The 25,781-nt window shown below is 39.4% G+C and overlaps 1 protein-coding gene across 1 annotated transcript in view; it reads right to left on the bottom strand.

Moving 5' to 3' along the window:
* The window catches only part of AGPAT4 (1-acylglycerol-3-phosphate O-acyltransferase 4), a 1,411,158-nt gene that overhangs the window by 1,309,341 nt on the left and 76,036 nt on the right, over nucleotides 1-25,781 (bottom strand). Inside the window, exon 3 of the mRNA XM_070795610.1 lies at nucleotides 20,431-20,564. Coding sequence (XP_070651711.1) covers nucleotides 20,431-20,437 — 7 coding nt within the window. The 5' untranslated portion in view covers nucleotides 20,438-20,564. The remainder of the gene's footprint in view (nucleotides 1-20,430; nucleotides 20,565-25,781) is intronic.

The following is a 25,781-nucleotide window of genomic DNA, read 5'->3' on the forward strand; positions in this document are numbered from 1 at the left end:
AATCAGGTTTTGGAAATGGCAGAGCTCCTGTCTTGAATGGAGAAGCTAGTTCATAGCAGATAAGATAGGAAAGAAATAATCCTAATATATAGTAATTATTATACAATAACAAAAAATCTGAAATGACTTAATTTTTTTAAGCATAGTTCAACAATCAGTGTATTCCTTTACATGAATAAGGATCCAATGTATGCTTTAGTAACAACAGCCTTAGTTCAGTTCAAACTGATGTTATCGCCATCAGTCCTTTATAATGTTTAATTTTAACTCCAGTAAAGGTATCTCTGTAAGGTAGTTGTACTAAAATAGTATCCCCTGTACTATTTCACAAGTACTTTCCCATATGAAAACTCCATGCTGGGATCACTATCAAATGACTAATTTAAAGCTAATTATTTCAGCATTAATTTAGATAATGCTGCTAAGTCACTTCAGTCGTGTCCGACTCTATGCAACCCCATAGACAGCAGCCCACCAGGCTCCCCTATTCCTGGGATCCTCCAGGCAAGAACCCTGGAGTGGGTTGCCATCTCCTTCTCCAATGCACGAAAGTGAGAAGTGAAAGTGAAGTCGCTCAGTTGTGTCCTACTCCTCGAGACCCCATGGACTGCAGCCTACCAGGCTCCTCCGCCCATGGGATTTTCCAGGCAAGAGTACTGGACTGGGGTGCCACTGCCTTCTCCGAGTTGAGATAATGGGCCACAACAAATGGAAAAAGAATACTTCGATATTTCACCGGTTTCCTACTGCCCCAAATCAGATACAAGAAAACACTTCTGCTGTTGCTTTTTTTTATTTATACATTAAAACATACCCTAAAATAACCCCAAAATGTTGTCATATTTATAAACTATATTCTAGCTGATCAGAGAATGCAATAAATAAATAAAAGTTTTTTTTTTTTTTTTGAACTGGTCTCATTTAATAAATGAAGCTATACATTTTCATTTAAATATCAGTTCAGTTCAGTTCAGTTGCTCAGTCGTGTCTGACTCTTTGCGACCCCATGGACTGCAGCACGCCAGGCCTCCCTGTCCATAAGTTTATTAAGTCAAACTCAATTTTGTAACTTTTTCTGGTGTGAAAAAATAGCTAATATATAATGCCTGACCACATGGTCTTGCAGTCCTTCTGCTAATTACCTATAAACCACTGAATAGGTTCTACAGTGGCTACTTCTTACTAACCATATTGTTTCCCTAAAAATATATTCCTCTTTTCATACATTTTTGTTTTAACTATTGTTGAGGGCATTTATATTTTTTAATAGCATATATGGCAGATGACTGGATATACAACATGACATATACGTATTTAAAGGAATGATGCTTTACATTTAAATTAATGTTAATTGCTTGATAAAAGTTTCAGCAGACCAAAATATTGCAAGTTTTATTTTAATCAACATTTAAAAATTCTTCATTAAAACCTGGCAGCCTCAAGCACAAGATGTGGCAGACAGACATTAAAATGTTGTAATAACAGTTTCTAATACAGAAAGCAATTAGCTCTTAAAAAAAATGATCTATTTTATATAAGCCATATCTAATTTGGGACATCTACTTTAAACAATGATAGAATTAAACTTGAATTCTGTCATATAATAAATCTAGAATTATAATTAATTTTTAAAGTACAAGCAGTTGGATAGCATAGTAGAGGAAATGATACAAAATTAAAACTTTAAAAGTATTTAAACCCTAATAAAATCTTGACTTCTAGCCCTCCCAGGAATTTTTATATGTTCCGTTCTTTGTTCAACTGGAGAAACTCTATGGGCCAGTGTAAATTCCTACTGGACCAGAATTATGTCTGATTCATCACCTGCATCAACCGCCCACACAGGTCTGAAGGTATTTGTTGAAATATAATGTCTATACCTTTCAACTCCAGTAAGTGTCTTACCTGTACAGTAAACACATTGATTTGTTATCACTTTAAATCATATAGCAATAGTGTATAAAAATAATTTAAAAATTACTGAATATATCAAATAATTAGTAGATATCCAAAAAGCCTTTTTAACTAAAACAACTGTAAACTGTTCCCTAAGCTTTTCATTGTCCTGCCAACCTAAGATGTTTTCTTCTTATTAATACTGCACAGATCTTTAGAAAAACTAATATCAATTACTTTGATTTCCCAGGCTACCCAAACTGCTAATAGAACTTAGTAATTAAAGCTATTTTAAAATGATCCTAAATCTGAGCATCTTCCCATTTAGCCTGATTAGAAGCAGTCATCAATATTAACATCAATCACTGACAATTCAGTATACATTTGACATGGTAGAGGTGATCATTATCTAAAATCTCTTTCCTAAGATGTGACTATTATCTGGGGAAAAACATGTAATGGAGAATTAAGATATTTCTATTTCCAATAACTGATTCTACCATGAATCTTGTATATTCAGAGGCAAAGATCTCTTTATTGCAATATTCCATCTCACACTAAATGGCCTTGAATTCTGCCAGTATTTTAAAAGGCCACTTTGTTCATTCCCTCCCTTTCACCACATATGCAATAAGACATCAATACATTGTGCACTGTCTAATAAATGTGTTCAGAGGCAGGTCCCAAACTGCTGATAGGTATCCAGAATAAAACAGTATTCAGAACTGCTAACTTGTAAAGCAAAAAAAAAAAAAATCAATAGGAATCAACATAAGTTTTATAGAACCACTTGGCCACATTTTAAAGACTTTGGTCAAACTGACTAGTATAACCAGGAAATTATAGATACTGATTCTTAAGTCCTTTGGTAGAATTCTCATCATTTGCCAAAACTTCATTCAAATATGACTGGCCACAAGACTTTGCAGCCACCAAGTGATGGTCTGAAAACTTCTATGGTATTTGAAGGGGACGGTGATCTACGTTCTAGAGAAAAACAAAAGCTTTAGAGCAGAGTCATCTGCTTTGTCAGAGCAAACTTCGTGTCATGTCACCTACTTCTGTCCTTATAAAGTTCTAGTCTGCTGTATTAAGAAGTCTGTAAGTTTAACGGACTGGTTCCAAATCCTGACAGGAATATGTCAAGGCTTTATATTGTCACCTGCTTATTTAACTTATATGTAGAGTACATCATGTGAAATGCTGGACTGAATGACTCACAAGCTGGAATCAAGATTGCCAGGAGAAATATCAACAACCTCAGACATGCAGATGATACCACTCTAAGGGCAGAAAGCTAAGAGGAACTAAAGAGCCTCTTGATGAGAGTGAAAGAAGACAGTGAAAAAACTGGCTTAAAACAACATTCAAAAAACAAAGATCATGGCATACAGTCCCATCACTTCATGGCAAATAGATGGGGAAACAATGGAAATAGTCACAGACTTTATTTTGGGCTGTTCCAAAAATCACTGCAGATGATGACTGCAGCCATGAAATTAAAAGACGCTTGTTCCTTGGAAGAAAAGTTATGACAAACCTAGACAGCATATTAAAAAGCAGAGACACTACTTTACCAACAAAGGTCCATATAGTCAAAGCCATGGTTTTTCCAATAGTCATGTATGGGTGTGAGAACTGGACTGTAAAGAAGGCTGAGCACAGAATTGATGCTTTTGAACTGCGGTGTTGAAGAAGACTCTTGAGAGTCCCTTGGACAGCAAGGAGATCAAACCAGTCAATCCTAAAGAAAATCAATCCTGAATAGTCATTGGAGGGACTAATGCTGAAGCTGAAGCTCTAATACTTTGGCCACCTGATGCAAAGAGCCAAGTCATTGGAAAAGACCCTGATGTTGGGAAAGATTGAGGGCAACAGGAGAAAAGGGCAGCATAGGATAAGATGGTTAGACAGCATCACTGACTCAGTGGACCTACGTTTGAGCAAACTCTGGGAAATAGTGAAGGACAGAGACGCCTGGAGTGCTGCACTCCACGGGGTCGAAAAGAGTTGTTCACAACTTAGCAACTGAACAACAACAAATAAGTTAAATGCCAAAATTAAATTACAACGGTCAACAATCACTTACAGATGGAAGACCAACTGTCCTTATACTACAGTAACCAGCTGTTCCAACAGGAAGCTGAAGTGTTAACCCCGTGACCTGCCTGGGGGGCGGGGGGTGGGGGTGGGGGTGGGGGTCCCTTTTAAAAGGATACTGTAAGAATTGATATTGATTTTGTGTAACTATAATAAGAAAGAGAAATGTGTAAATAAGACAGACACAAAAATTGAAATGATAGACAAAACCGTGACTGAAACAAAAATTCAGTTTGTTCATCATAATATAAAAAAATACAAGAAAATACTCTAATAAAATAGTCTAATGTAATAAATGTTTTAGAAAAGGCAGAGGAACCAGAGATCAAATTGCCAACATCTGCTAGATCATTAAAAAAGCAAGAGAGCTCCAGAAAAACATTTATTTCTGCTTTACTGATTATGTCAAAGCCTTTGACTGTGTGGATCACAATAAATTGTGGAAAATACTGACAGAGATGGGAATACCAGACCACCTGACCTGCCTTTTGAGAAACCTGTATGCAGGTCAGGAAACAACAGTTAGAACTGGACATGGAACAACAGACTGGTTCCAAATAGGAAAAGGACTACGTCAAGGCTGTATATTGTCACCCTGCTTATTTAACTTCTATGCAGAGCACATCATGAGAAATGCTGGGCTGGAGGAAGCACAAGCTGGGATCAAGATTGCCAGGAGAAATATCAATAACCTCAGATATGCAGATGACACCACCCTTATGGCAGAAAGTGAAGAGGAACAAAAAGCCTCTTGATCAAAGTGAAGGAGTAGAGTGAAAAAGCTGGCTTAAAGCTCAACATTCAGAAAACGAAGATCATGGCATCTGATCCCATCACTTCATGGCAAATAGATGGGGAAACAGTGGAAACAGTGTCAGACTTTAATTTTGGGGGCTCTAAAATCACTGCAGATGGTGACTGCAGCCATTAAATTAAAAGATGCTTACTCCTTGGAAGGAAGGTTATGACCAACCTAGATAGAATATGTAAAAGCAGAGACATTACTTTGCCAACAAAGGTCCGTCTAATCAAGGCTATGGTTTTTCCAGTGGTCATGTATGGATGTGAGAGTTGGACTGTGAAGAAACCTGTGCGACTAAGAATTGATGCTTTTGAACTGTGGTGTGGAGAAGACTCTTGAAAGTCCCTTGCACTGCAAAGAGATCCAACCAGTCCATCCTAAAGGAGATTAGTCCTGGGTGTTCAATGGAAGGGCTGATGTTGAAGCTGAAACTCCAGTACTTTGGCCACCTCATGCGAAGAGTTGACTCATTGGAAAATACCCTGATGCTGGGAGGGATTGGGGGCAGGAGGAGAAGGGGACGAAAGAGGATGAGATGGCTGGATGGCATCACTGACTCCATGGACATGGGTTTGGATAGACTCCGGGAGTTGGTGATAGACAGGGAGGCGTGGCGTGCTGCAATTCATGGGGTTGCGAAGAGTCAGACACGACTGAGCAACTGAACTGAACTGAATGTAATAAAAAAATAATCAAGCTAACTTCTCCATAATAGAACATATTTTACAGAAATTTTTCTGGAAAACATAAGCAAAACTAACATTCAAAGGATTTGGTAGGTGCAATCCTATGTGAGAAGGATTGTTTTATTTAAAATATTAGTAGTATTAACTTTCAATACTTAAGTTATATGTTATGTGCATATTAACTTTGAATGTGTCTTTTATATCCATCTCTCAGCATTTCACTGCTATTCCTTATGGCAACCCAGGTAAGTACTACAATGGTCTCATGGTTTGAAATCAGACTAAACCCTTTAGTGGGGGCTTCCCTGGTGGTTCAGTCAGTAAAGAGTCTTCCTGCAATGATGGAAACCCTGGTTTGTTCCCCAGATTGGGAATAGCCCATGGATAAGAAAATGGCAACTCACTCCAGTATTCTTGCCTGGAAAATCCCATTGACAGAGGAACCTTGGCAGGCTACAGACAATGGGGTCGCAAGAGTCGGACGTGAGTTAGTGACTAAACCTAAACTCTTAAGTGAATGGATCCATTTTACTCCTTGGGAAAATAAAGATCATAACTCCTAAGACTCTAGCTTCTAGAGAAGTTCAATTGTTAATAAAACCAGATTTATAAAACTTCATACAATTTGGCTGATTTTTCACTGCAGAAATCATAAGAATGCATATGGAACTGGAGGTTGCAGATTGCCTGGTTTCGGCTCCCACTCACTGAATGCAGTGTCCAAAGAACCCCACTGCTAGTGCCAGCAGCCCTATAAGGGTCTCTCTCCCCCTTGCACCTGGAATGTTCCTGGGATGGCAGAATGAAGTGACAGAGGGAAGAAGACCACTTGTGCCAAACTAAACAAGAGAATAAATATGGCAAACCACTTTTCATCATTGCCCCAAATACCCTAAGTAGGAGAGACATATAAACAATGGTTTGCTAAACATTAATAAATAGCTTCTAAATAATTAAAAGTGGAAAATGTTCTATGAGAAACTAGATAGTTATAAAGAGAACTCCGTGCATGAAGAAACTGTTACAAGGCACAGAGGCAAGAGAACTAACTAGCATTTAGAAACAGACCACAGAGGAGCCTGAATTTCCTTCAAGTCCTGGAACAGCGGGTGTGCATTTCCGCTTTTACCCTTGGTTCTGGCTGTTCCTTAAGGCCGGAACACCAGGGGTACATCCCGGGGGCTGAGACCGTGGCCTCTGGAAAGTCTTCTCTCTGCAATTTCTACTTCAGCCTGGATCACTTGCAATTGTAAAGGTACACTCTCATGACTCTCTCCTTCCAGACCGCACGTCTCTTATGGCAAAATTTTGTGTCTTATTTAGCTTGTATCACCACCAATGGCTGACACGACAGTGGCAGACAAATCTTTATTCAATTAAATAAATCCTCCTAGAAGCAACCTAGATGTCCATCAGCAGATGAATGGATAAGAAAGCTGTGGTACATATACACAATGGAGTATTACTCAGCCATTAAAAAGAATTCATTTGAATCAGTTCTAATGAGGTGGATGAAACTGGAGCCTATTATACAGAGTGAAGTAAGCCAGAAGGAAAAACACCAATACAGTATACTAATGCATATATATGGAATTTAGAAAGATGGTAACAATAACCCTGTGTACGAGACAGCAAAAGAGACACTGATGTATGGAACAGTCTTATGGACTCTGTGGGAGAGGGAGAGGGTGGGAAGATTTGGGAGAATGGCATTGAAACACGTGAAACGTCATGTATGAAACGAGATGCCAGTCCAGGTTCAATGCACGATGCTGGATGCTTGGGGCTGGTGCACTGGGACGACCCAGAGGGATGGTGTGGGGAGGGAGGAGGGAGGAGGGTTCAGGATGGGGAACACGTGTATACCTGTGGTGGATTCATTTTGATATTTGGCAAAACTAATACAATTATGTAAAGTTTAAAAATAAAATAAAAATTTTTTAAAAATAAATAAAAAATAAATAAATAAAAGCTAATAACAACAACAAAAATAAATAAATAAATAAATAAATCCTCCTAGATTCCAACTGCCTCATTTGTAATACTGAAGTTTTCTATTCCTTTCAGCTTCTATAATTCTATGATATTTTTAAATTGAAATACTGTACTCTTCCCTTAACTATTTTGCATCTATCAAAGAACAAAGCATCTTCTATAGTTTACCTTGATTTCTCCCTTTCATGCAAGCCAGTCCTGTGTGCTCACAAGAGCCAAGTTTCACACACAGCAGTTAACAGAGTAGCCTCAGACATGTTTTTAATATGGGAAAGACACAACCTTGGGTCTTGGGAAGGGCAGTCAACTGCACTCTGAGCCATGTATCCAATTTACCAAATATATAATTCAGTAATAATAATAATTCAATTCCATCTCTATCACTCTCTTTCTCCCCCTCATACCCCGCCTCCTTCTCCTTCTTGATGTTTGACCATTCATAAAAATCAAGTCAGTGCCACAGAAGGACTTGACTTTTAGGGTAAAGTCATCAATATGATTATGAGTGATGGCTCAAAAGCATCAGACTTGAGTTTGCTTGACTGTGCGTGAGACCATTATCTGTTAATGATGCTTTTCTTACCCTATATCTCAAATGTTCTATAATAGTAGAGCTTTGTCACATTACCTCACCTTGTTATTAAATCTTTATTTAAATAACTCTTAATTTGCATTGCTCTTCCAAGGAATTTTATTTCTTAATTTGGCTGACAGATTTTTCAAACCGTCATTATGATTTAAGAGTTTGCTGATTCTCAGTGATAATCACATAAAGTTCAAAGGAAAACAAATTGATGATACTTAATCGTCTCTGATGATTCCACTGATTGTTTTACACCAGAGGATCTGTTACCTTGTACATGTAAATACCTCAAGCACATGACTAATTTCAGATTTCAGGGACTGGGGACCTGATCCATTTCGTGTGATGCATCTAGCTGAAATTCACGAAATATGACCTACTCTTCAGACCTACTCTACCAATCTCAATTCCTTATGTTCACTCAGTTAGTAGCAATATCAGCTCTAAATCAGAAAGGCATCAGGGATGTTCACAGAAAAATCTGACTCCCAAACGAACAAATAACAAGCTACAAGGCATCCTGGGTACAAGGCATTCCATTAAGAACGAAATACTTCAGTACTCACAGTGCTGTGCCTGAAACACAGTGGAAATTATAATAAAAGTCAATTATTTGACACTTTCTAAATCTCAGTAACAGTTCCATATTACTTAAATATCCATACAATTTGCTCACAAAAAAAGTTAATGTTAAATTACTATAATTTTCATATGCTCCTACTATTGGACAATACATCTTTTTTTTTAATCTCCTGTGGAAACAAGTCACCAGAAAAAAAAAAAAAATCTCAGCCACATAAATTTATTCTACTAATCTGACATGAAATAAATACTCAACACAAATACATAAGAAGAGCAACACATCTTTGGCTAAATTATGGCTTTGAAATTGTTGAGCTCTCTCCCTCTGTTGTGGAGCAATGTAGAAAACCAACCAACAAAGAAGGTTTCAAACCTCTATTTTACCAACAAGGTAACTGTTCAAGGGTGATAAAGAGATCATTAAAGGTAACACGCTGCCTTGTTCAAGGCATCTTAAGGGATTTATTGGGCAAACACGTGCAGATCCTAACTGTCTCTGAAGCTTCTCAAGAGACCTCGACTGTGTAAACAGTGACATAGGACGCGTGTAGTGCAAACATCAATGAGAAGAGAAGACGTGGAGAAGCAAAATGTGGCTAGAGACACAGACGGTTAGACTGAGATCCCAGGGCATCAAATCTGCAATAAACACAGATGCACACACACACATACACTTCAAATGGGGCCAGACATCCCTCATAACTCAAGAATTCTAACACCCAGAAGAGGCTTATGATAAGAACCCCTGAGCAAAGTGGACAGAAGTGAGTGGAAGCTGGACACACAGGTTTCCCGTCAGGACTGGACCAACTCTTAAGCTTTCACCTCTACTTAGCCTTAATGTGAGTCCCAGAGAAGTTAATTCAATTCACACAGAATCTCTAGCTTGAAATTAGGAAGAAATGAAAAACTACAATTTCATATTTGACTTCTGTATTCTCTCCTTCCCTAGAAACTACCTATTATTTATAAAATTAAATAGTGAAACAGTACCTTAACTTAAAATGTTAGCAAATCCTTGTAAATTTGGGTCATTTGTTAGGTTAATGAGAAACACGTTTTTCTTCATTTAGTTTCCTTAAAAGTCACTAACTTATGTCACTTGTTCTTAAATTTACTTCATCAGTATTAATTTTTATGCATTAATTTCTAATTTGCGCAATATTTTTCTGCACAAAACTGGATTTTCAAGCCAATGGATGACAAGACTAAAACTGCTTGAAGAAAGCATCTCTAACAACTCCAAGTGCTACAATACAATCAGTGCAGATGATGTTTTCAGATTCTTTCATAGTCTCTTTCAGTTTCATTCATGATCAGCTAAAAAAAAAAAGACAAATTCTGAATTGCTGAAATGTGAATTTCCTTCTCAACTTGTAATTTGTTTCAGTACACACTGTATTTCCCTCTGTAAAGAATTCCACATTATTTATTTTCCTTTATGCCTAACAATAAAAGTAAAACAACAATATCCCAAAATGGTTGTTACTACTGTTCAACTCTTTGAGGCACAGAATGAATGAAAAGCTTTCAAACAACTCTTTCAGGATTTAATATGTTAGTATAGATGGATGACACGTGGTAAACAATCGTCCCGCCAGTGCAGGAGACAGGAGACTCAGTGTCAGTCCCTGGGTGGAGATGATCTCCTGGGGTAGGAAATGGCAAGCCACTCCAGTGATCTTGACTGGGAAATCCCAAGGACAGAGAAGCCTGGCGGACAATAATCCACGGGGTCACGAAGAATTGGACACAACTGAGAGACTGAGAACGCACAAGAACAGATAGGCTAGACTAAAAAAAAAAAAAAAACTGTTTAGACCAACTGAAGAAAATTTTTTATTAAGGAAACAGGAAAGGCAACAGATTGTCTACATCTATAGACGCCCCACCACGCACACACCTCTCTCCACACCTCTGTGGTTCTGCCGCTAACTAGGTCAGGCCTGCCCGTCTGCCTCGAGGTCATCTTGCTTCACACCACTATAAACATTCTCAAGGAAACAAAGACCTGTTTTGCATTAAATATTCTAAAACAGTGTATTTTATATTTTCCATAATCTCATGCTTATCCCAACCTGTTTATTCCTTAGAATGCTCTACTTGGGGAAATGGCACCACCATTCCCCAGTTGCTCAGGCCTAGTAAAGAACAATTGTTGAAAAGGTAAAACTGTGACTTACATGTAAATGTCAAATAAACACATGTCAAAAATTTTATATACTCAGTAATTAATGAGGAAAACAGATGTTAAAATTAGTTAAAATGGGAACTTGAAGAGCAAGGTGCTTACAATCAATTTTAAAAAGTAGTGCTACGATTGCTCTAATTGTTACAAAATGAGTTAATGTCCAATGGGGCAATAAATGATACATTTTTAAATCATCTTTTCCACCAGGCAGGAAGTACCTGCATCTCTACCATATCATAATCTATATATTGACCTCTTCCCCTACAGTTATGAAACAGGTCAGAAAACAGAAAATCAAAGGACAAAGCCTACACTGAACTGAAGGAACGCCCAGCAGTGCCTGCCCATTTCTATTCTTCAGAAGATTGTTCTGATATTCTTACCCCTTGATCATAAATAATCCCCACAGATTGTTCTTTAAACAGAAAGTCTAGCCTCATTAGGTTTAACCTAATTATTCAGAGATGCAATGCAGCGAGGGTCCTGATTAAAAATACGAGTCTTCTTGAGTTTACTCTGCAAATTTGGGGCCTTACAGTACTGAGTAACTATGAAGGATTGAGAATTAACTTTTCTCTGCACTTTTTGTTTAGTGTCTCTTACAGGATTAGATTCTTAAATCCTCAATTATGTTTTTATTGTGAGTCTAGAAGACCAAGTCCAAGAGACTTTCCCCAACAGATTTCACCTTGGTCTATGCATCTGGGTGTATTCTTCTCTTCTTGGATTCCAAAATTTTCTCAGCTCTCTGATCTGGCAGGGGACCACACAAGTTATGAGGCTGGCACCGTGTAAGCCAGTTTCTACGCCAAGGTTCTTGGGAGGACTCTGTAGGCATTAAACCACATTGGTCTTCATACAGGCTTCCAAGGGAGTACCTCTCTCTAATAGTGAGTGATTCATACCTGATTCAATGACAATCACTCTCAAAAGTTGTATTAGCTGCACAATTGATTTTTCCAACTACATTCTGGTAAAAAGAGGGCAAGATTCTTACGAATCTATTCACGAATAATTAGATTGCCAAGTAACAAATATCAGTAAAATTGTCATTTCTGAATCCTACGGGACAAGTGAAAATCAGATACCATTAAAACACTTCAGTTTACCACACTAAAGTCTATTACACTGAAACTTAAAGACATCTCAAGAAAGAGAAAGGGCTTCCTCACAGAACCATGAAGAATACACCATTCAAACAGTACCAACAATGTCCAAATAAATTTCTCTCATCAGTTCATTCAGTCCTTGGTGATTAAGTCTCACTCCACCGGATATCATTTCATCTGCTGCTGGACTGAAGGAAGACCCAGAAGCCCTGCCTCGGGCCCTGGTCTAGTCTGAGCATTTCTAACAGTGCCCTCTTGGAAGCCTGCTCTCAAACTTGTCCACTGAAGTGAAGTAGCCCACCGTGCGGTACCGTTCCTCCCATAGATTCTGAGACTCTTCCTTGTTGAAAGTACAAATTCTAACCTATAGCTTATAGCAGAGCCATCAAGCAAGCACTAGAAAGAACAAGTGTTTGATAATGAGACTCATTACTGTCGTTAACTTATTATAGTAACCAATAATATCACAACGAACAAGAGTAAAATTAACACGTGGGATAGAACACATAACTATTTCATAATCATTTCCTCTGTGAGTTAAAAATATACCAGGGACACTGACAAATATCCAGGGCCTTTGCAAAATGTGTACTATCTATAAAATATGTATATAAGTAAATAATATTTTGCTTCTACAATCTTAACCTATTGAAGTTTGACCATCTTTTCATATTGACAACTTAACCTATGCAGCTCTTATGACAGCTTGAGTTAATTAAGAAACATAGAACCACCAAACAAACCTCATATTTTCTTCCTATCTTTCTACTTACAAAATGAAAGAATAATCTTTCTGATTGTCCAGAGGTCCTCTGGAAAAATGCAAAGACAGTTTTCAGCATAAAAGAAAAAAATTTTTTTCTAAATTTCACACCAAATCTAAGGAAGGCCAAATCAAGAATTGGCAAAAAAGCTTTTCTTGGTTAATTAAGATAGACGCATGGGAGCATGAAAAACAATGCTTGGTTATTTATCAAGATAAAAAAAAAAAGAAGGCACAGGAGTATATGGAAACTTTGGTTCTTCACAAGGGAGGAATCACTGTTTATCAATCTTTGCTGTTGTTTGCATGCATTTGTTTTATTTTGTCTTTGTAAACAATCAAAGACATGATGAGATCAACACAAAGCTGAGAAAATTATTCTTGAGATACAAAATCCCTACCACATGGGCAAATTACTCAGCAGGTAAAGAAGAACCTTTTACCATTCTTAGTTCATCTAAGACCAATTTATCATTTTAAGAGAATGAGTTAATTTACACCTTTGTATTTGTGCAATGCTTGGTGGTAAAGTTTTTATGGAATACTTCCATTTCCTTATTCTCTCTTGTAAATAAATCCTATCAAAACTGAGCAAATTTTACTAAAAATTTAATACATCCCATTATTTCTTATCAGATTCAGATACTGCAAGGCAAGGCAGGGAAAATCCCATTCCCCCAGCCAGTCTCTCTAACTGGCATACTCACTCCTTCATCCACCCTCCTATGCTGGGAGTTAACTAGTCCTTTAGGGAAACACTTGGTCTCATTTTTCTCTTGATAAGCCAAAGAACTCATGCAGCTGTGTTCCTTTGTCATTATTGCCTCTACGGATAATAATTATTAGTTATGACTTTTAGCAAATTTAATAGCTTCTACTTCATAGAGAAGGATGGGAGGTAGTGAGGGCATCTATCATACACAGTATTTTAGCAGGTCAGCAAAGCTCACAACATACAGCACACAGTTTTCTGTGGCCACATTCCTCTCTTTTCTACCTTCCAAAAGTGCCAAAAAGGAACACACTCGTTTATTTTTATTCATAAATTAAGAGTCAAAAAAAAATTTTTTAATTTAAATATCTTTCGCATTAATTGTTTTAGTATACTATCTTACCTACTGAATATAACCAACTGATATACCCAACAGAATGCAGAGTGTCAGAGAATACAGCGGAGATAAGAAGGCCTTCTTCAATGAACAATCCAAAGAAATAGAGGAAAACAACAGAATGGGAAAGACCAGAGATCTCTTCAAGAAAATTGGAAATATCAAGGAAACATTTCATGCAAGAATGGGCATGATAAAGGACAGAAAAGGTAAGGACCTAACAGAGGCAGCAGAGATAAAGAGGAGGCAAGAATACACTGAAGAACTATACAAAAAAGGTCTTAATGACTCAGATAATCACAGTGGTATGGTCACTCACCTAGTGCCAGACATCCTGGAGTGTGAAGTCAAGTGGGCCTTAGGAAGCATTAGTATGAACAAAGCTAGTATAGGTGATGAAACTCCAGCTGAGCTATTTCAAATCCCAAAAGATGATGCTGTTAAAACGCCGCACTCAACATGTCAGCGAATTTGGGAAATTCAGCAGTGGCCACAGGACTGGAAAACGTAAGTTTTCGTTCCAATCCCAAAGAAGAGCAATGCCAAAGATGTTGAAACTACCTTACAACTGAACTCATTTCACATGCTAGCAAGGTTATGCTCAAAATCCTTCAAGCTAGACTTCAGTAGTACATGAACCAAAAACTTTCAGATGTACAAGCTGGTTTTAGAAAAGGCAGAGGAACCAAAGATCAAATTGGTTCCAACACTGGAAAGCCAACACTCATTGGATCATATTACAATATACATATCGTCATGATGGAACTGCTTTCTTGTTTACTACTTTATTGCCCACTATTCCACTGCATACTGACAGTTATTCTAATATCATGACTGTCTGTGGCCCTTTTTACCTCCCTAATTGTTATGATTCTTACTACAAATCACATGAATTATCAAGGAAAGGAGGAAGGAAGGGAGGGAAGGGGAGGATGACGAGAGGAAAGGAAAGAAGGAACAAAAAAAGAAAGAAAGACAAGTTGTTATTATCTCATTTATGGAAAAGGCTGAAGGAGGAAGCACCTAACTGGAAATCCAAAAGATGAAATCTCCAATGCTATAATTGACTTCGTACTTGTTTTTTGTTTTTTGCCTTTTGGCTGCATGGTGCTTAGTTCCCTGACCAGGAAATGAACCCACAGCCACTGCATTGCAAGCACAGATTCTTAACCACTGGACCAACAGGGAACTCCCTATAATTGATTTTTGTGCATCTCCAAATAGTCAGCTCAGTTATGCACCTGAGCACCCTCCCTGCCTTACAGAAGACAGCTGAGAGCAGCAATACAAGAGATCTATTACAGCTCTTCTTTTTTAGTGTTCTCTTTTACAGAATAAAAAAGAGACTGAGTCAGGTGTTCTTCAATTATTTCTTTGATACCTAGGATTTTTTTGATGTCATAGTTGTTGTCTTTTGGAAACTAAATTGTGATTGATTTTTTTAAAAAGCATTCATAATAAAGGAGTAAGTAACCAGTCAGATATGATTAAGACATTACATCAATCTCACTCCTAAGTGTCTCATCAAAAGATTCTCACACACATACACAAAAGAACCAGTCTTGTTATTTCCAGAGCAATTGTTCATAAACTTTCTAAAGCAGATCCCAGTTTTCCTAGGCAAAATGAAGATACCAAATATGTGAAATAAATAAGTTCCAAAAAAATAAAGAGCTACAAGAAAAAAACGGTCAAGTACAGAAAGTACACAAGTAAAACAAAACTGATTAGGAAACTAAAGTAGTATAGAAAGTTATAAAATAAAAAGTCAAACTTACTCCCCTACCCCTCTGGGCAGTGTCTTCAAGGGTTAACACTATTAGCAATTTCTTCTCATTCCGTCTAGAATAATTTTTATACATTCATCCAAACATATTTATCTCAAAGGAAGTATTTTGCTAACTAAATTTATGAAAATAAACCAAGGAGAATATAGAGTCTGGTTTTTGAGCAAAAGCTTATTATGGAGCCAAATGTCACAGAGGACAATTGCAGACTCAAGAAATTCTAACACTCATTTTAGTCAGGTAGTTTAATTTGATTACTTAACATTACAAGTCTGTATTCAAACACATGAGCAGCTAGACTATTAATATAAATTGGTTTTAGCAGTCTGCCTTAAAAATCTCAAATACAGAAATCTGAATGAGATGTAGTAAGTTTGGTTTCAAAGTCGAATTACTGATAATATACAGAAGTTGGTTGAATTCTTTACTTGTGAATATAGCTCAAACAAACAAAAATGCTCAGACCTTTGAGCAAGCATTAAGCTAACATCTTACATTCACTTTTTGTTGTACAGCTCACTAAGGGGTGCCAGAGGTCAGCAGGCCTTCTTGCTGCTCACCTAAGAAATAGAAAACTTGCTTCTATGCTTAGTGTAATCACAGTCTCACAATTTTCAGTGCCTTCGATTACTTTTCTTGCCTATGTCCCCTCACATCCATGTCATCACTCCTCTGTTGCAACAAATAGTATGGAGAAATGCTTTCAGTTCCTGTTACAGAACACCATGTTAAGAGTTCCCAGTTCTAGGGATTCAAGTCAGCCCTCTGCTACCCTCGCGACTCGGCTGGTGAAGAATCCACCTGCAACGCAGGACACCCGGGTTTGATCCCTGGGTTGGAAAGATCCCCTGGAGAAGGGAAAGGCTACCCACTCCAGTACTCTGGCCTGGAGAATTCCATGGACTGTATAGTCCATGGGGTCGCAAAGAGTCAGACACGACTGAGTGACTTTCACTTTCTGCAACTGTAGCGCAAAATAATTGTCTATGGAGCAAAATGTGTTGATCACTAGAAAGTGTCCCAAATACTCCCCTATACACCATCCCCCAACTATTTTCAGAAAGGTCACAGCATGTCTATCCTAAAATTAAGAACTATTTGAGGCTACAAGTAAGGAGACTAGAGACAGAAACTGACAGCACTGCGTAACTCAAGACTAGAACATCGAACACCACGTGCGCCTACTTCGCAAGATCAAGACAGCTTTCTCCTAAAAGCTTCAAAATGCTCTGCCTAAGAACATACTTTGTACCACATTTTCATAACATATATTCTCTGCCCTGAGATTTTACATTATGCTACATGAGATTCTAACAGTCAGTCTCCCTGTATTTACAAGAATTCTTTCATTATGCAACTCTTCTGAGGAAATTAAAGTCTTGGTTATCTTTTTCTCTAAAAAATCATATTACTACTGTGTGAGGAAGCTCCTTTTTACCAATAAGCAGTTATCTCTTGGCTTGGCTCACAATGTAGATATGAGAATGTACAAACACACTTTTATCTGTTGACTTGGCTAGGTGGTGGTGGCCAGTTGTTTGATCAAACATTCATCTAGATGCAGCTGTGAAGATGACTTTGTAGTTGTGATTAACATCTGCAATCAGCTGACTTTAAGTAAAGGAACTATCCTCTACAATGTAGATGGACTTCCTACAGTCAAAGAGCAAAAAACCTGAGATTAACTGGGAAAGGAATTCTGCCTTAATTCTGTCACATACAATTCCTGCCTGAGTTTCCAGCCTGCTGGCCTGCCCTAAAAATGTCATACTTGCCAGGCCTCGTAGCCATGTGAGCCAATTCTTTAAAATAAATCTTACTACAGCTCTCTTATTATATCTATCTAACCTTGGTTCTGTTTCTCTGGAACCCCAACTGATACACATATCAAATCTCTGTCAACACAATATTCAACACATATTTATCGAGGGCATTTATGTGTCAGAGACATTTCTTTGCCAAGAAAGGTCCGTCTAGCCAAGGCTATGGTTTTTCCAGTGGTCATGTATGGCTGTGAGAGTTGGACTATGAAGAAACCTGCGCACCAAAGAATTGATGCTTTTGAACTGTGGTGTTGGAGAAAACTCTTGAGAGTCCCTTGGACTGCAAGGAGATCCAACCAGTCCATTCTGAAGGAGATCAGCCCTGGGATTTCTTTGGAAGGAATGATGCTAAAGCTGAAACTCCAGAATTTTGGCCATCTCATGTGAAGAGCTGACTCATTGGAAAAGACTCTGATGCTGGGAGGGATTGGGGGCAGGAGGAGAAGGGGACGACAGAGGATGAGATGGCTGGATGGCATCACTGACTCGATGGACGTGAGTCTGAGTGAACTCCGGGAGTTGGTGATGGACAGGGAGGCCTGGCGTGCTGCGATTCATGGGGTCACAAAGAGTCGGACACGACTGAGCGACTGGACTGAACTTATGTGTCAGACACTGTTCTAGGTGGGATTCCCAGGTGGCTCAGTGGTAAAGAATCTGCCTGCCAAAGTGGGAGACCTGGGTTTGATCTCTGGGTCAAGGAAGGTCCCCTGGAGAAGGAAATGCCAACCTACTCCATTATTCTTGCCTGGGAAATCCCGTGGACAGAGGAGCCTGGCGGGCTACAGCCTATAGTGTCACAAGAGTTGGACATGACTTAGCAACTAAAGAACAACAACTCTTCCAGGTGATGGTGATATAATAATAGAACTGACAAAAGTCTCTGTGTCCACAGAGCTCATACTTTAATTGTACTGAGATGAGAAGTTAAATTTTTAGGTAAAGTGACCATGTGATTTATCACACAATCCAGGACACTTTAAAGGTGAAATGGGGCACAAGTAATAATTATGCCAGGACAGCATGCCTAAACCATAAATATTCTGGACAACTCAGCCTGATACAGATCTCCTTAACCTTTGGTAAACTTTGGGCCCATCTACCCCAAAGGACAATGTATTTGGTTAAGTACAGAGAGCCAAAGAAGTATATAATTAATCAAGGTTGAGTCACAGACCTACAAGGATCTCAGATTCACGGTGCCAGTGGGTTCATATTCCAGTTATGCCTAGATCAATTACATATTATACAAAGCATTCAACTTTTATGAGTCTTAATCATGCCATTTAGAAATCTATATATTAATGAGAACTAATGAGAATCTGTAAATCATGTATGAAAGGAGTTGTGACATGACAGACATTCAATAAAGAGTATATAAAAATAGATCGGCAGTCTTCCCAGTGGTCCAGTGGTTAACAGTCCGCCTTGCAATGTGAGGGAAACCAGCTCGATCCCCAGTCTGGGCGGGTCCCACCTGTCGAGAAGCAGCTAAGCCCGTGTGCCACAACAACTGAGCCTGAGCTCTAGAGCCACGGAGGAACAACTACTGAAGCCCATACGCCCTAGAAAAAGCCTGCGCCCCACAAAGGAAGCCACCGCAGTAAGAAGCCCGCACTCCGCAATAAATAGCAGCCAACGCCCTCCGCAACTAGAGAAAGCCCGAAGCCAGCAACAGAGACCCCAGGGCAGCCAAAAATAACTATTTTTTTAAAAAATAGATCACCAAAATAAGCAAGGGTGGGGACAGTTTTGCTTATAAGTCTTTCTATTCTCCTTGACCATTTGGCCCTGGAAGGAGATAATTTTATTAAATGCAACAGTAATAATGAAATTACAGCCATGCTTATAACAATTGTGAGCACAGGCGTGCATGGCTGACTCAATCCGCCATTTATCATTTTTAATATTGCTAGAAGTTACTCTGGATTCACATTTCAAATGTCTACATTCATGAAACCAAATTCTACACCAACACACACTAAAGTGGAGGCTGGTTCAAGAGGAAAGCTGCCAGTTGTCCAGCCTGGCTGGGAACGGCTGCCAGGAAACAATGGGGAGGACGCTTTATCTGAAGCATCGTGACCTAAGCCAAAACAGCTGTAAACACGTGATAGCATTTTTGAAGCAGGTTTGACAACTCTTTGCTGTTGCTGTTTTGTCTCTAAGAGAGTCCTGTCTGACCCTTTGCGACCCCATGGACTGCAGTTTGCCAGGCTCCTCCGTCCATGGGATTTCCCAGGCAAGAATACTGGAGTGGGTTTTCATTCCCTTCTCCAGGGGATCTTTCTGACTCAAAGGTCAGTCCAGCCCACATCTCTTAAATTGGTAGGCGGGTTCTTTACCCCTGGGCCAGTGGGGAAGCCCTTGATAAATCTTTATCCTCGGCTAAAACCTCAGATTGAATACTGTGCCATGCACACTAGCTATCTGCAAAAAGTATAAATACCTCTGAGTATGACCTCAAAAGTAAGAAAAACCCTCCTTTCTCTCCCGTCTTCTTTTCTACTGGCTTATTGCAGGGCCCCATGGTCTTACTCCATTTTCTTGGGATCCTCTCAATACAAGCGTGAGCCAAGGCGATCTACTATGAAAATGATATTCTAATTCTGAGAAACGATGGATGAGGTTGCTGAATTGTAAGGACAGCTCAGGTGTGACAATCCTTTCAGAATGCAAAGTCCTAAATGATGCCAAGCTGTGTATAGTTCCTTCCATACGGCAGAGATAGTAGCTAGGGTGGAGGGGAGCAAGAGATCTAAGGAGAGGGAAGATCTGAGTCCCAGTGCCTTTTCCCCGCAGGCAGGAAAGTCCAGAGCTTCCTCACCCTACACACACAATTAACTGCTATTACTGGCATCACCGACTCAGCGGACATGAGTTTGAGCAGACTCCGAGAGATGGTGAAGGACAGGGAACCCTGGCATGCTGCAGGCCCTGGGGTCACAGAGTCGGACACCACTGGAGACTGAGCAATAACAACAACAAAGCAGGGCTGATTTACCTTTCATCGTTGTCAGCGAGTCCAAGCTCCCTCCGAGACCAGTTGTTCAGGCAAACAATGAGACTGTATTCAGACTCAAGAGGACGGCAGAGGAAAGTCTCAAAACAACTTTGTTGAGGTCAGGATGTCAGGTTCTAGTGTAAAACAGAGAAGGGGAGGAGTTGAGGGAGTAAATTATAAGGCCACAATCTTGTAAATCTCTCCTGGAAAGGCCAACCTCCAGGAGGGGAGGGGATCTGTTAATCTCTTCTTTCTTGTAACCATTCACAGGTGGGTAGAGTCAGATTATTTTCCTGTAAACTGATCAAAGGCAGAGGGGCAGGGTTCCCCCAGGCAGGTCATTATGTATGCTTATAACAACAGAAGCAAAGACAAGCAAAGGTTAAAATCAAAGAAATAGATCCAACATGGAGTTAGAATTGGCCTTTTCCTGCAAATCAGGACAATAAGAGATCATTCTGCAAAATGTTCTAATTGTTATTTACCCTTCAAAATTTCCTTTCAAATCTGATTCATTAAAGAGAAAACCAATTTTCTTAATAAACAGAAACTCACATTATTTTCCTTAATAAACAGAAACTCACATTCTTCCATACTAAAAGAATGTTCTAGTCTTTTAATAAATCCAAATATGATTTTCTAACCAATTCTGTATAATTATTACAAAATCAATTTAACTAATTAAAATGCTATTGATCTTTTATTGAAGTAAATTTAAAAGATGATTTTTTAAAATTTCACAGAAAATGTTTCAAAAATAATAAAAAGATAAAGAAGTTATTATTATATAAATGATTTTGGCCTTCTTACCTAAAGCAAAGTTGTTAGGCTTAAATAATTGATCTCATTTTTATTGAATGAATACTATCTGACGTCCATTTGGCTAAAAAAGTACAATAAAAGTTGTATTAATTTATGGATATTTAAAAATTTCCTTAATAAACAGAAACTCACTTCAGAAACTTATGGATATTTAAAAATTAAAAGATGCTTACTCCTTGGAAGAAAAGTTATGACCAACCTAGATAGCATATTCAAAAGCAGAGACATTACTTTGCCAACAAAGGTCCGTCTAGTCAAGGCTATGGTTTTTCCAGTGGTCATGTAAGGATGTGAGAATTGGACTGTGAAGAAAGCTGAGCACCGAAGAATTGATGCTTTTGAACTGTGGTGTTGGAGAAGACTCTTGAGAGTCCCTTGGACTGCAAGGAGATCCAACCAGTCCATTCTGAAGGAGATCAGCCCTGGGATTTCTTTGGAAGGAATGATGCTAAAGCTGAAACTCCAGTACTTTGGCCACCTCATGCGAAGAGTTGACTCATTGGAAAAGACTCTGATGCTGGGAGGGATTGGGGGCAGGAGGAGAAGGGGACGACAGAGGATGAGATGGCTGGATGGCATCACTGACTTGATGGACGTGAGTCTGAGTGAACTCCGGGAGTTGGTGATGGACTGGGAGGCCTGGTGTGCTGTGATTCATGGGGTCGCAAAGAGTCGGACACGACTGAGCGACTGAACTGAACTGAAAAATTTCCTTAGAAAATTGTTATTTAATGGTTGTAATGTGGTGATGGTGGTAGTGGTTTAGTCACTAAGTTGTATCAGACTCTTGCCACCCCAGGGACTGTAGCTCATCAGACTGTCCATGGGATTTCCCAGGCGTGTGTAGGAGTACAGGAGTGGGTAGCCATTCCTTTCTCCAGGGGATCTTCCCAACCCAGGGATCAAACCTGAGTCTCCTGCAGTGCATTCCAACATTTAAAAAGGAAACAGTAGGGACTTTTTTGCCTCCTGAAACTTTACTGAATAGCTTATATATTAAGGCATACAGACATAGTCATATCTTGAGTATTTACAAAGAAAAAGAATACACAAATTAATACTAATTAGCAAATAAAGAAAGAAATTGAAGTCGCTCAGTCGTGTCCGACTCTTGGCAACCCCATGGACTGTAGTCCACCAGGCTCCTCTGTCCATGGAGTTTTTCAGGCAAGAGTACTGGAGTGGGTTGCCATTTCCTTCTCCAGGGGATCTTCCCAACCCAGGGATTGAACCTGGGTCTTCCAAATTGCAGGCAGATGCTTTACCATCTGAGCCACCATGGAAGCCCCAATTAGCAAGTAAAGCAAAGCATATTGTCCCTTAGCTTTTATGAATGTTTACATGGAATTTACTCCTAAAGAAAGTTTAGTAGTTACAGCATTGAGAAAATTGTTTTAATTTTATCGTTATAACAGAAAAAGAAAAAAAAATACATATATATATAAAGGAATTACAACAAGCCCCTTTGGAATTCAATCACAAAAAGGATAGATTCAATTACTCGGGAGGTCTTTTGTGCTTTGAGATAGATACAAAGGAAATGAGAGGCAGACTTGGGTCATCATTAAGTTGTAATCCCATATGGCATTTCCTCCTCAAAGCTTATGAGCTGCAAACCAGTAATTACAAACACACATACACTCATAAATGAGAGATAACTATACTGAGTGAAATGTAAACTGACTTTTATTTATTCACTAATAGTAATTTACAATATTAGTGGCATGACACAGTGTACTCCTCAAGGTCCATATATACCAGGAATTCACCTTATAGATAAAAAAAAATCCCATTATTAAAAAGCATGTTAGGCTCAATTAATATAAATTCTTCTGGAACAGGAGAGAGTTCAGCATCAACTTATATCATTCTAAATGCTAATCTACACTCAAGCTTAAAAAATATAAAGTAGACTGTACCCTCAGAATAATACCTAGAACACAGTTAGGATTCACCAGCAATAGCTACTGTATAAACTTTAACCTATTGGCAATTTTTCAGCTATGAATGTCAGAGTTAACTAAAGAGTAAACAAGAATGGAATTAGGATATAGACAAGCACAATTCATTCTCAGTATTTTTTCAAATTAGTTGATCATGAAATAGCCTATGAACTTTAAGATTTTTATCTAAGACCCTAGGCAGTGACTACCGATGAAATGAAGCTGGCAGACAAGATGAAAAATATTGGTTATTTATGACCTGTGAAGGCTTCCCAGGTGGCTCAACCAGTAAAGCGTCTGCCTGCAATGCAGGAGACCCAGGTTCAATCCCTGGGTCAGGAAGATCCCCTGGAGAAGGAAACGGCAACCCACTCTAGTACTCTTGCCTGGAAAATCCCATGTACTGAGAAGCCTGGTAGGCTACAGTCCATGGGGTCGAAAAGAGTTCATTCACTCACTCACTCATGAACTGTGACCTGATCTTCCCCCAGAAATTCAGATTCCAGTGAATTAACTCATAACCTCATTTTTTTTTTCATAACCTCATTTTACATCCCGTTACTTAAGCTAAAAGGTTGAGTGTCATCTATGAACCTCTCCTTCACATGCCCTCCATATTCAGCATCACGTCTACTGTTTCAGAGACTAAGCTCAGTCTGCTCACTGCACAACAGGCCAGTAAATCCAAGAGACGAGGTGTGGAGGCAAGAAATATGACTTTATTCAGAAAGCCGGCTGGCCGAGAAAACGGCAGACTAATGTCTCAAAATAACCATCTTGTCATGGTCTAAATTCGAGGTTCTTTTATAGAATAGAGACGAGGGAAAACTGAAAAAGTAAAGACCATTATTTTGCAAATATCTCCTAGAATGGCCAACCTCAGGGAAGTGTTAGTCACTTAATTCTGTCTTACCCTTAGCAACCCCATGGACTGTTGCCTTCCAGGCTCCTCTGTCCTTGGGATTTTCCAGGCAAGGATGCAGAAGTGGGTTGTCATTCTCTTCTCCAGGGGATCTTCCCACCCTGGGATCAAACCCAAGGAACCCAAATCATGGTCTCCTGCATTGTATGTAAGTGAAAGTGAAAGAGTTACTCGCTCAGTTGTGTCCTACTCTTTGCAACCCCATGGACTACATGTAGCCCACCAGTCTCCTCTGGCCACGGAAGCCAGTTCCCTTCTCCAGGGCAACTTCCCAGAGGTCAAACCCTGTAGGTAGGGGATGAATTCATCTCTTTACACAGAGGGGCAGGGTTCCCTGAGGCTGGTCATTAGGGAGGAGATGTGTTAATCTTCTCAGGCAGAGGGGCAGGGTTTCCTGAGGCTGGGGTCATTATGTATGATTATAATAATAAAGGGCTTCCTTTGTGGCTCAGCTAGTAAAGGCTCTGCCTGCAATGTGGGAGACCTGGGTTCAATCCCTGGGCTGGGAAGATCCCCTGGAGAAGGGAAAGGTTACCCACTCTAGTATTCTGGCCTAGAGAATTCCATGGACCCCCACGGGGTTGCAAAGAGTTGGACACAACTGATAATAATAAAAGCAATGTAAAAACAAAGGTTAAAGTCAAAGAAACAGATCCATCAATGAGTCAGAATTTGGCTCTGCCCTGCAACACTACTGAATTGCTTTCTAAATATCAGACCTGACCTGTTAGCACCATCCTCACCACAGCACTCCAGTACAAGTTCCCAAAAGCTTCCTTTCATACTTACCTGTCCCCTGTAACCACTGCACCCTCACTTCAACCAAGGCATTTGCCCTGGAGAGCACATAATGCCACCACCATCCCCACCCAGCTCTACAATAGTTTACATGCTGCTTCATAGGCATTTATCTCTAATTCAGGTAGCTCAGTGGTAAAGAATCTGCCTTCTATGCAGGAGCAGTTGGAGATATGGGTTTGATTCCTGGGTCTGGAAGATCTCTGGAATAGGAAATGGAAATACACTCTAGTATTCTCACCTGGAAAATGCCATAGACAGAGGAATCTAGCAGGCTACAGTCCATGGAGTTGAAAAGAGTCAGCCAGGAATGATCAACTAAGCACAAAGTCCTTCCATTATCTGGCCCCTTCTGACATGGTCCAACCTCAGGTCATACACCCTTCCTCCCCTTAGCATTCTGGCCACACTGCCTTTTATCAGCCCCAGACATGGATCCCCAGGTATTTCTCCCACCACAAGCTTTAGGCAGGTTCTTTCCACTCTTCTGATATTTGGTGTTGCTGTGCAGTTGCTAGGTCTTGCCTGACTCTTTGCGATCCCCTAGACTGTAGCATGCCAGGCTTCTCTGTCCTTCACCATGTCCTGGAGATTGCTCAAATTCATGTCCATTGAGTCGGTGATGCCTTCCAACCATTTCAGCTTCTGTCATCCTCTTCTCCTCCTGCCTTCAATCTTTCTCAGCATCAGGGTCTTTTCCAACGAGTTGGCTCTTCCCATCAGGTAGCCAAAGTATTGAAGCTTCAGCTTCAGTATCAGTGTTTGCAATGAATATTCAGGGTTGATTTCCTTTAGGATTGACTGGTTTGATCTCCTTGCTGTCCAAGGGACTCTCAAGAGTCTTTTCCAGCATCACAGTTCAAAAG

The sequence above is a fragment of the Bos indicus genome, chromosome 9 (genome assembly GCF_029378745.1).
Source record: "Bos indicus isolate NIAB-ARS_2022 breed Sahiwal x Tharparkar chromosome 9, NIAB-ARS_B.indTharparkar_mat_pri_1.0, whole genome shotgun sequence".
In the NCBI taxonomy this organism is placed as follows: domain Eukaryota; kingdom Metazoa; phylum Chordata; class Mammalia; order Artiodactyla; family Bovidae; genus Bos; species Bos indicus.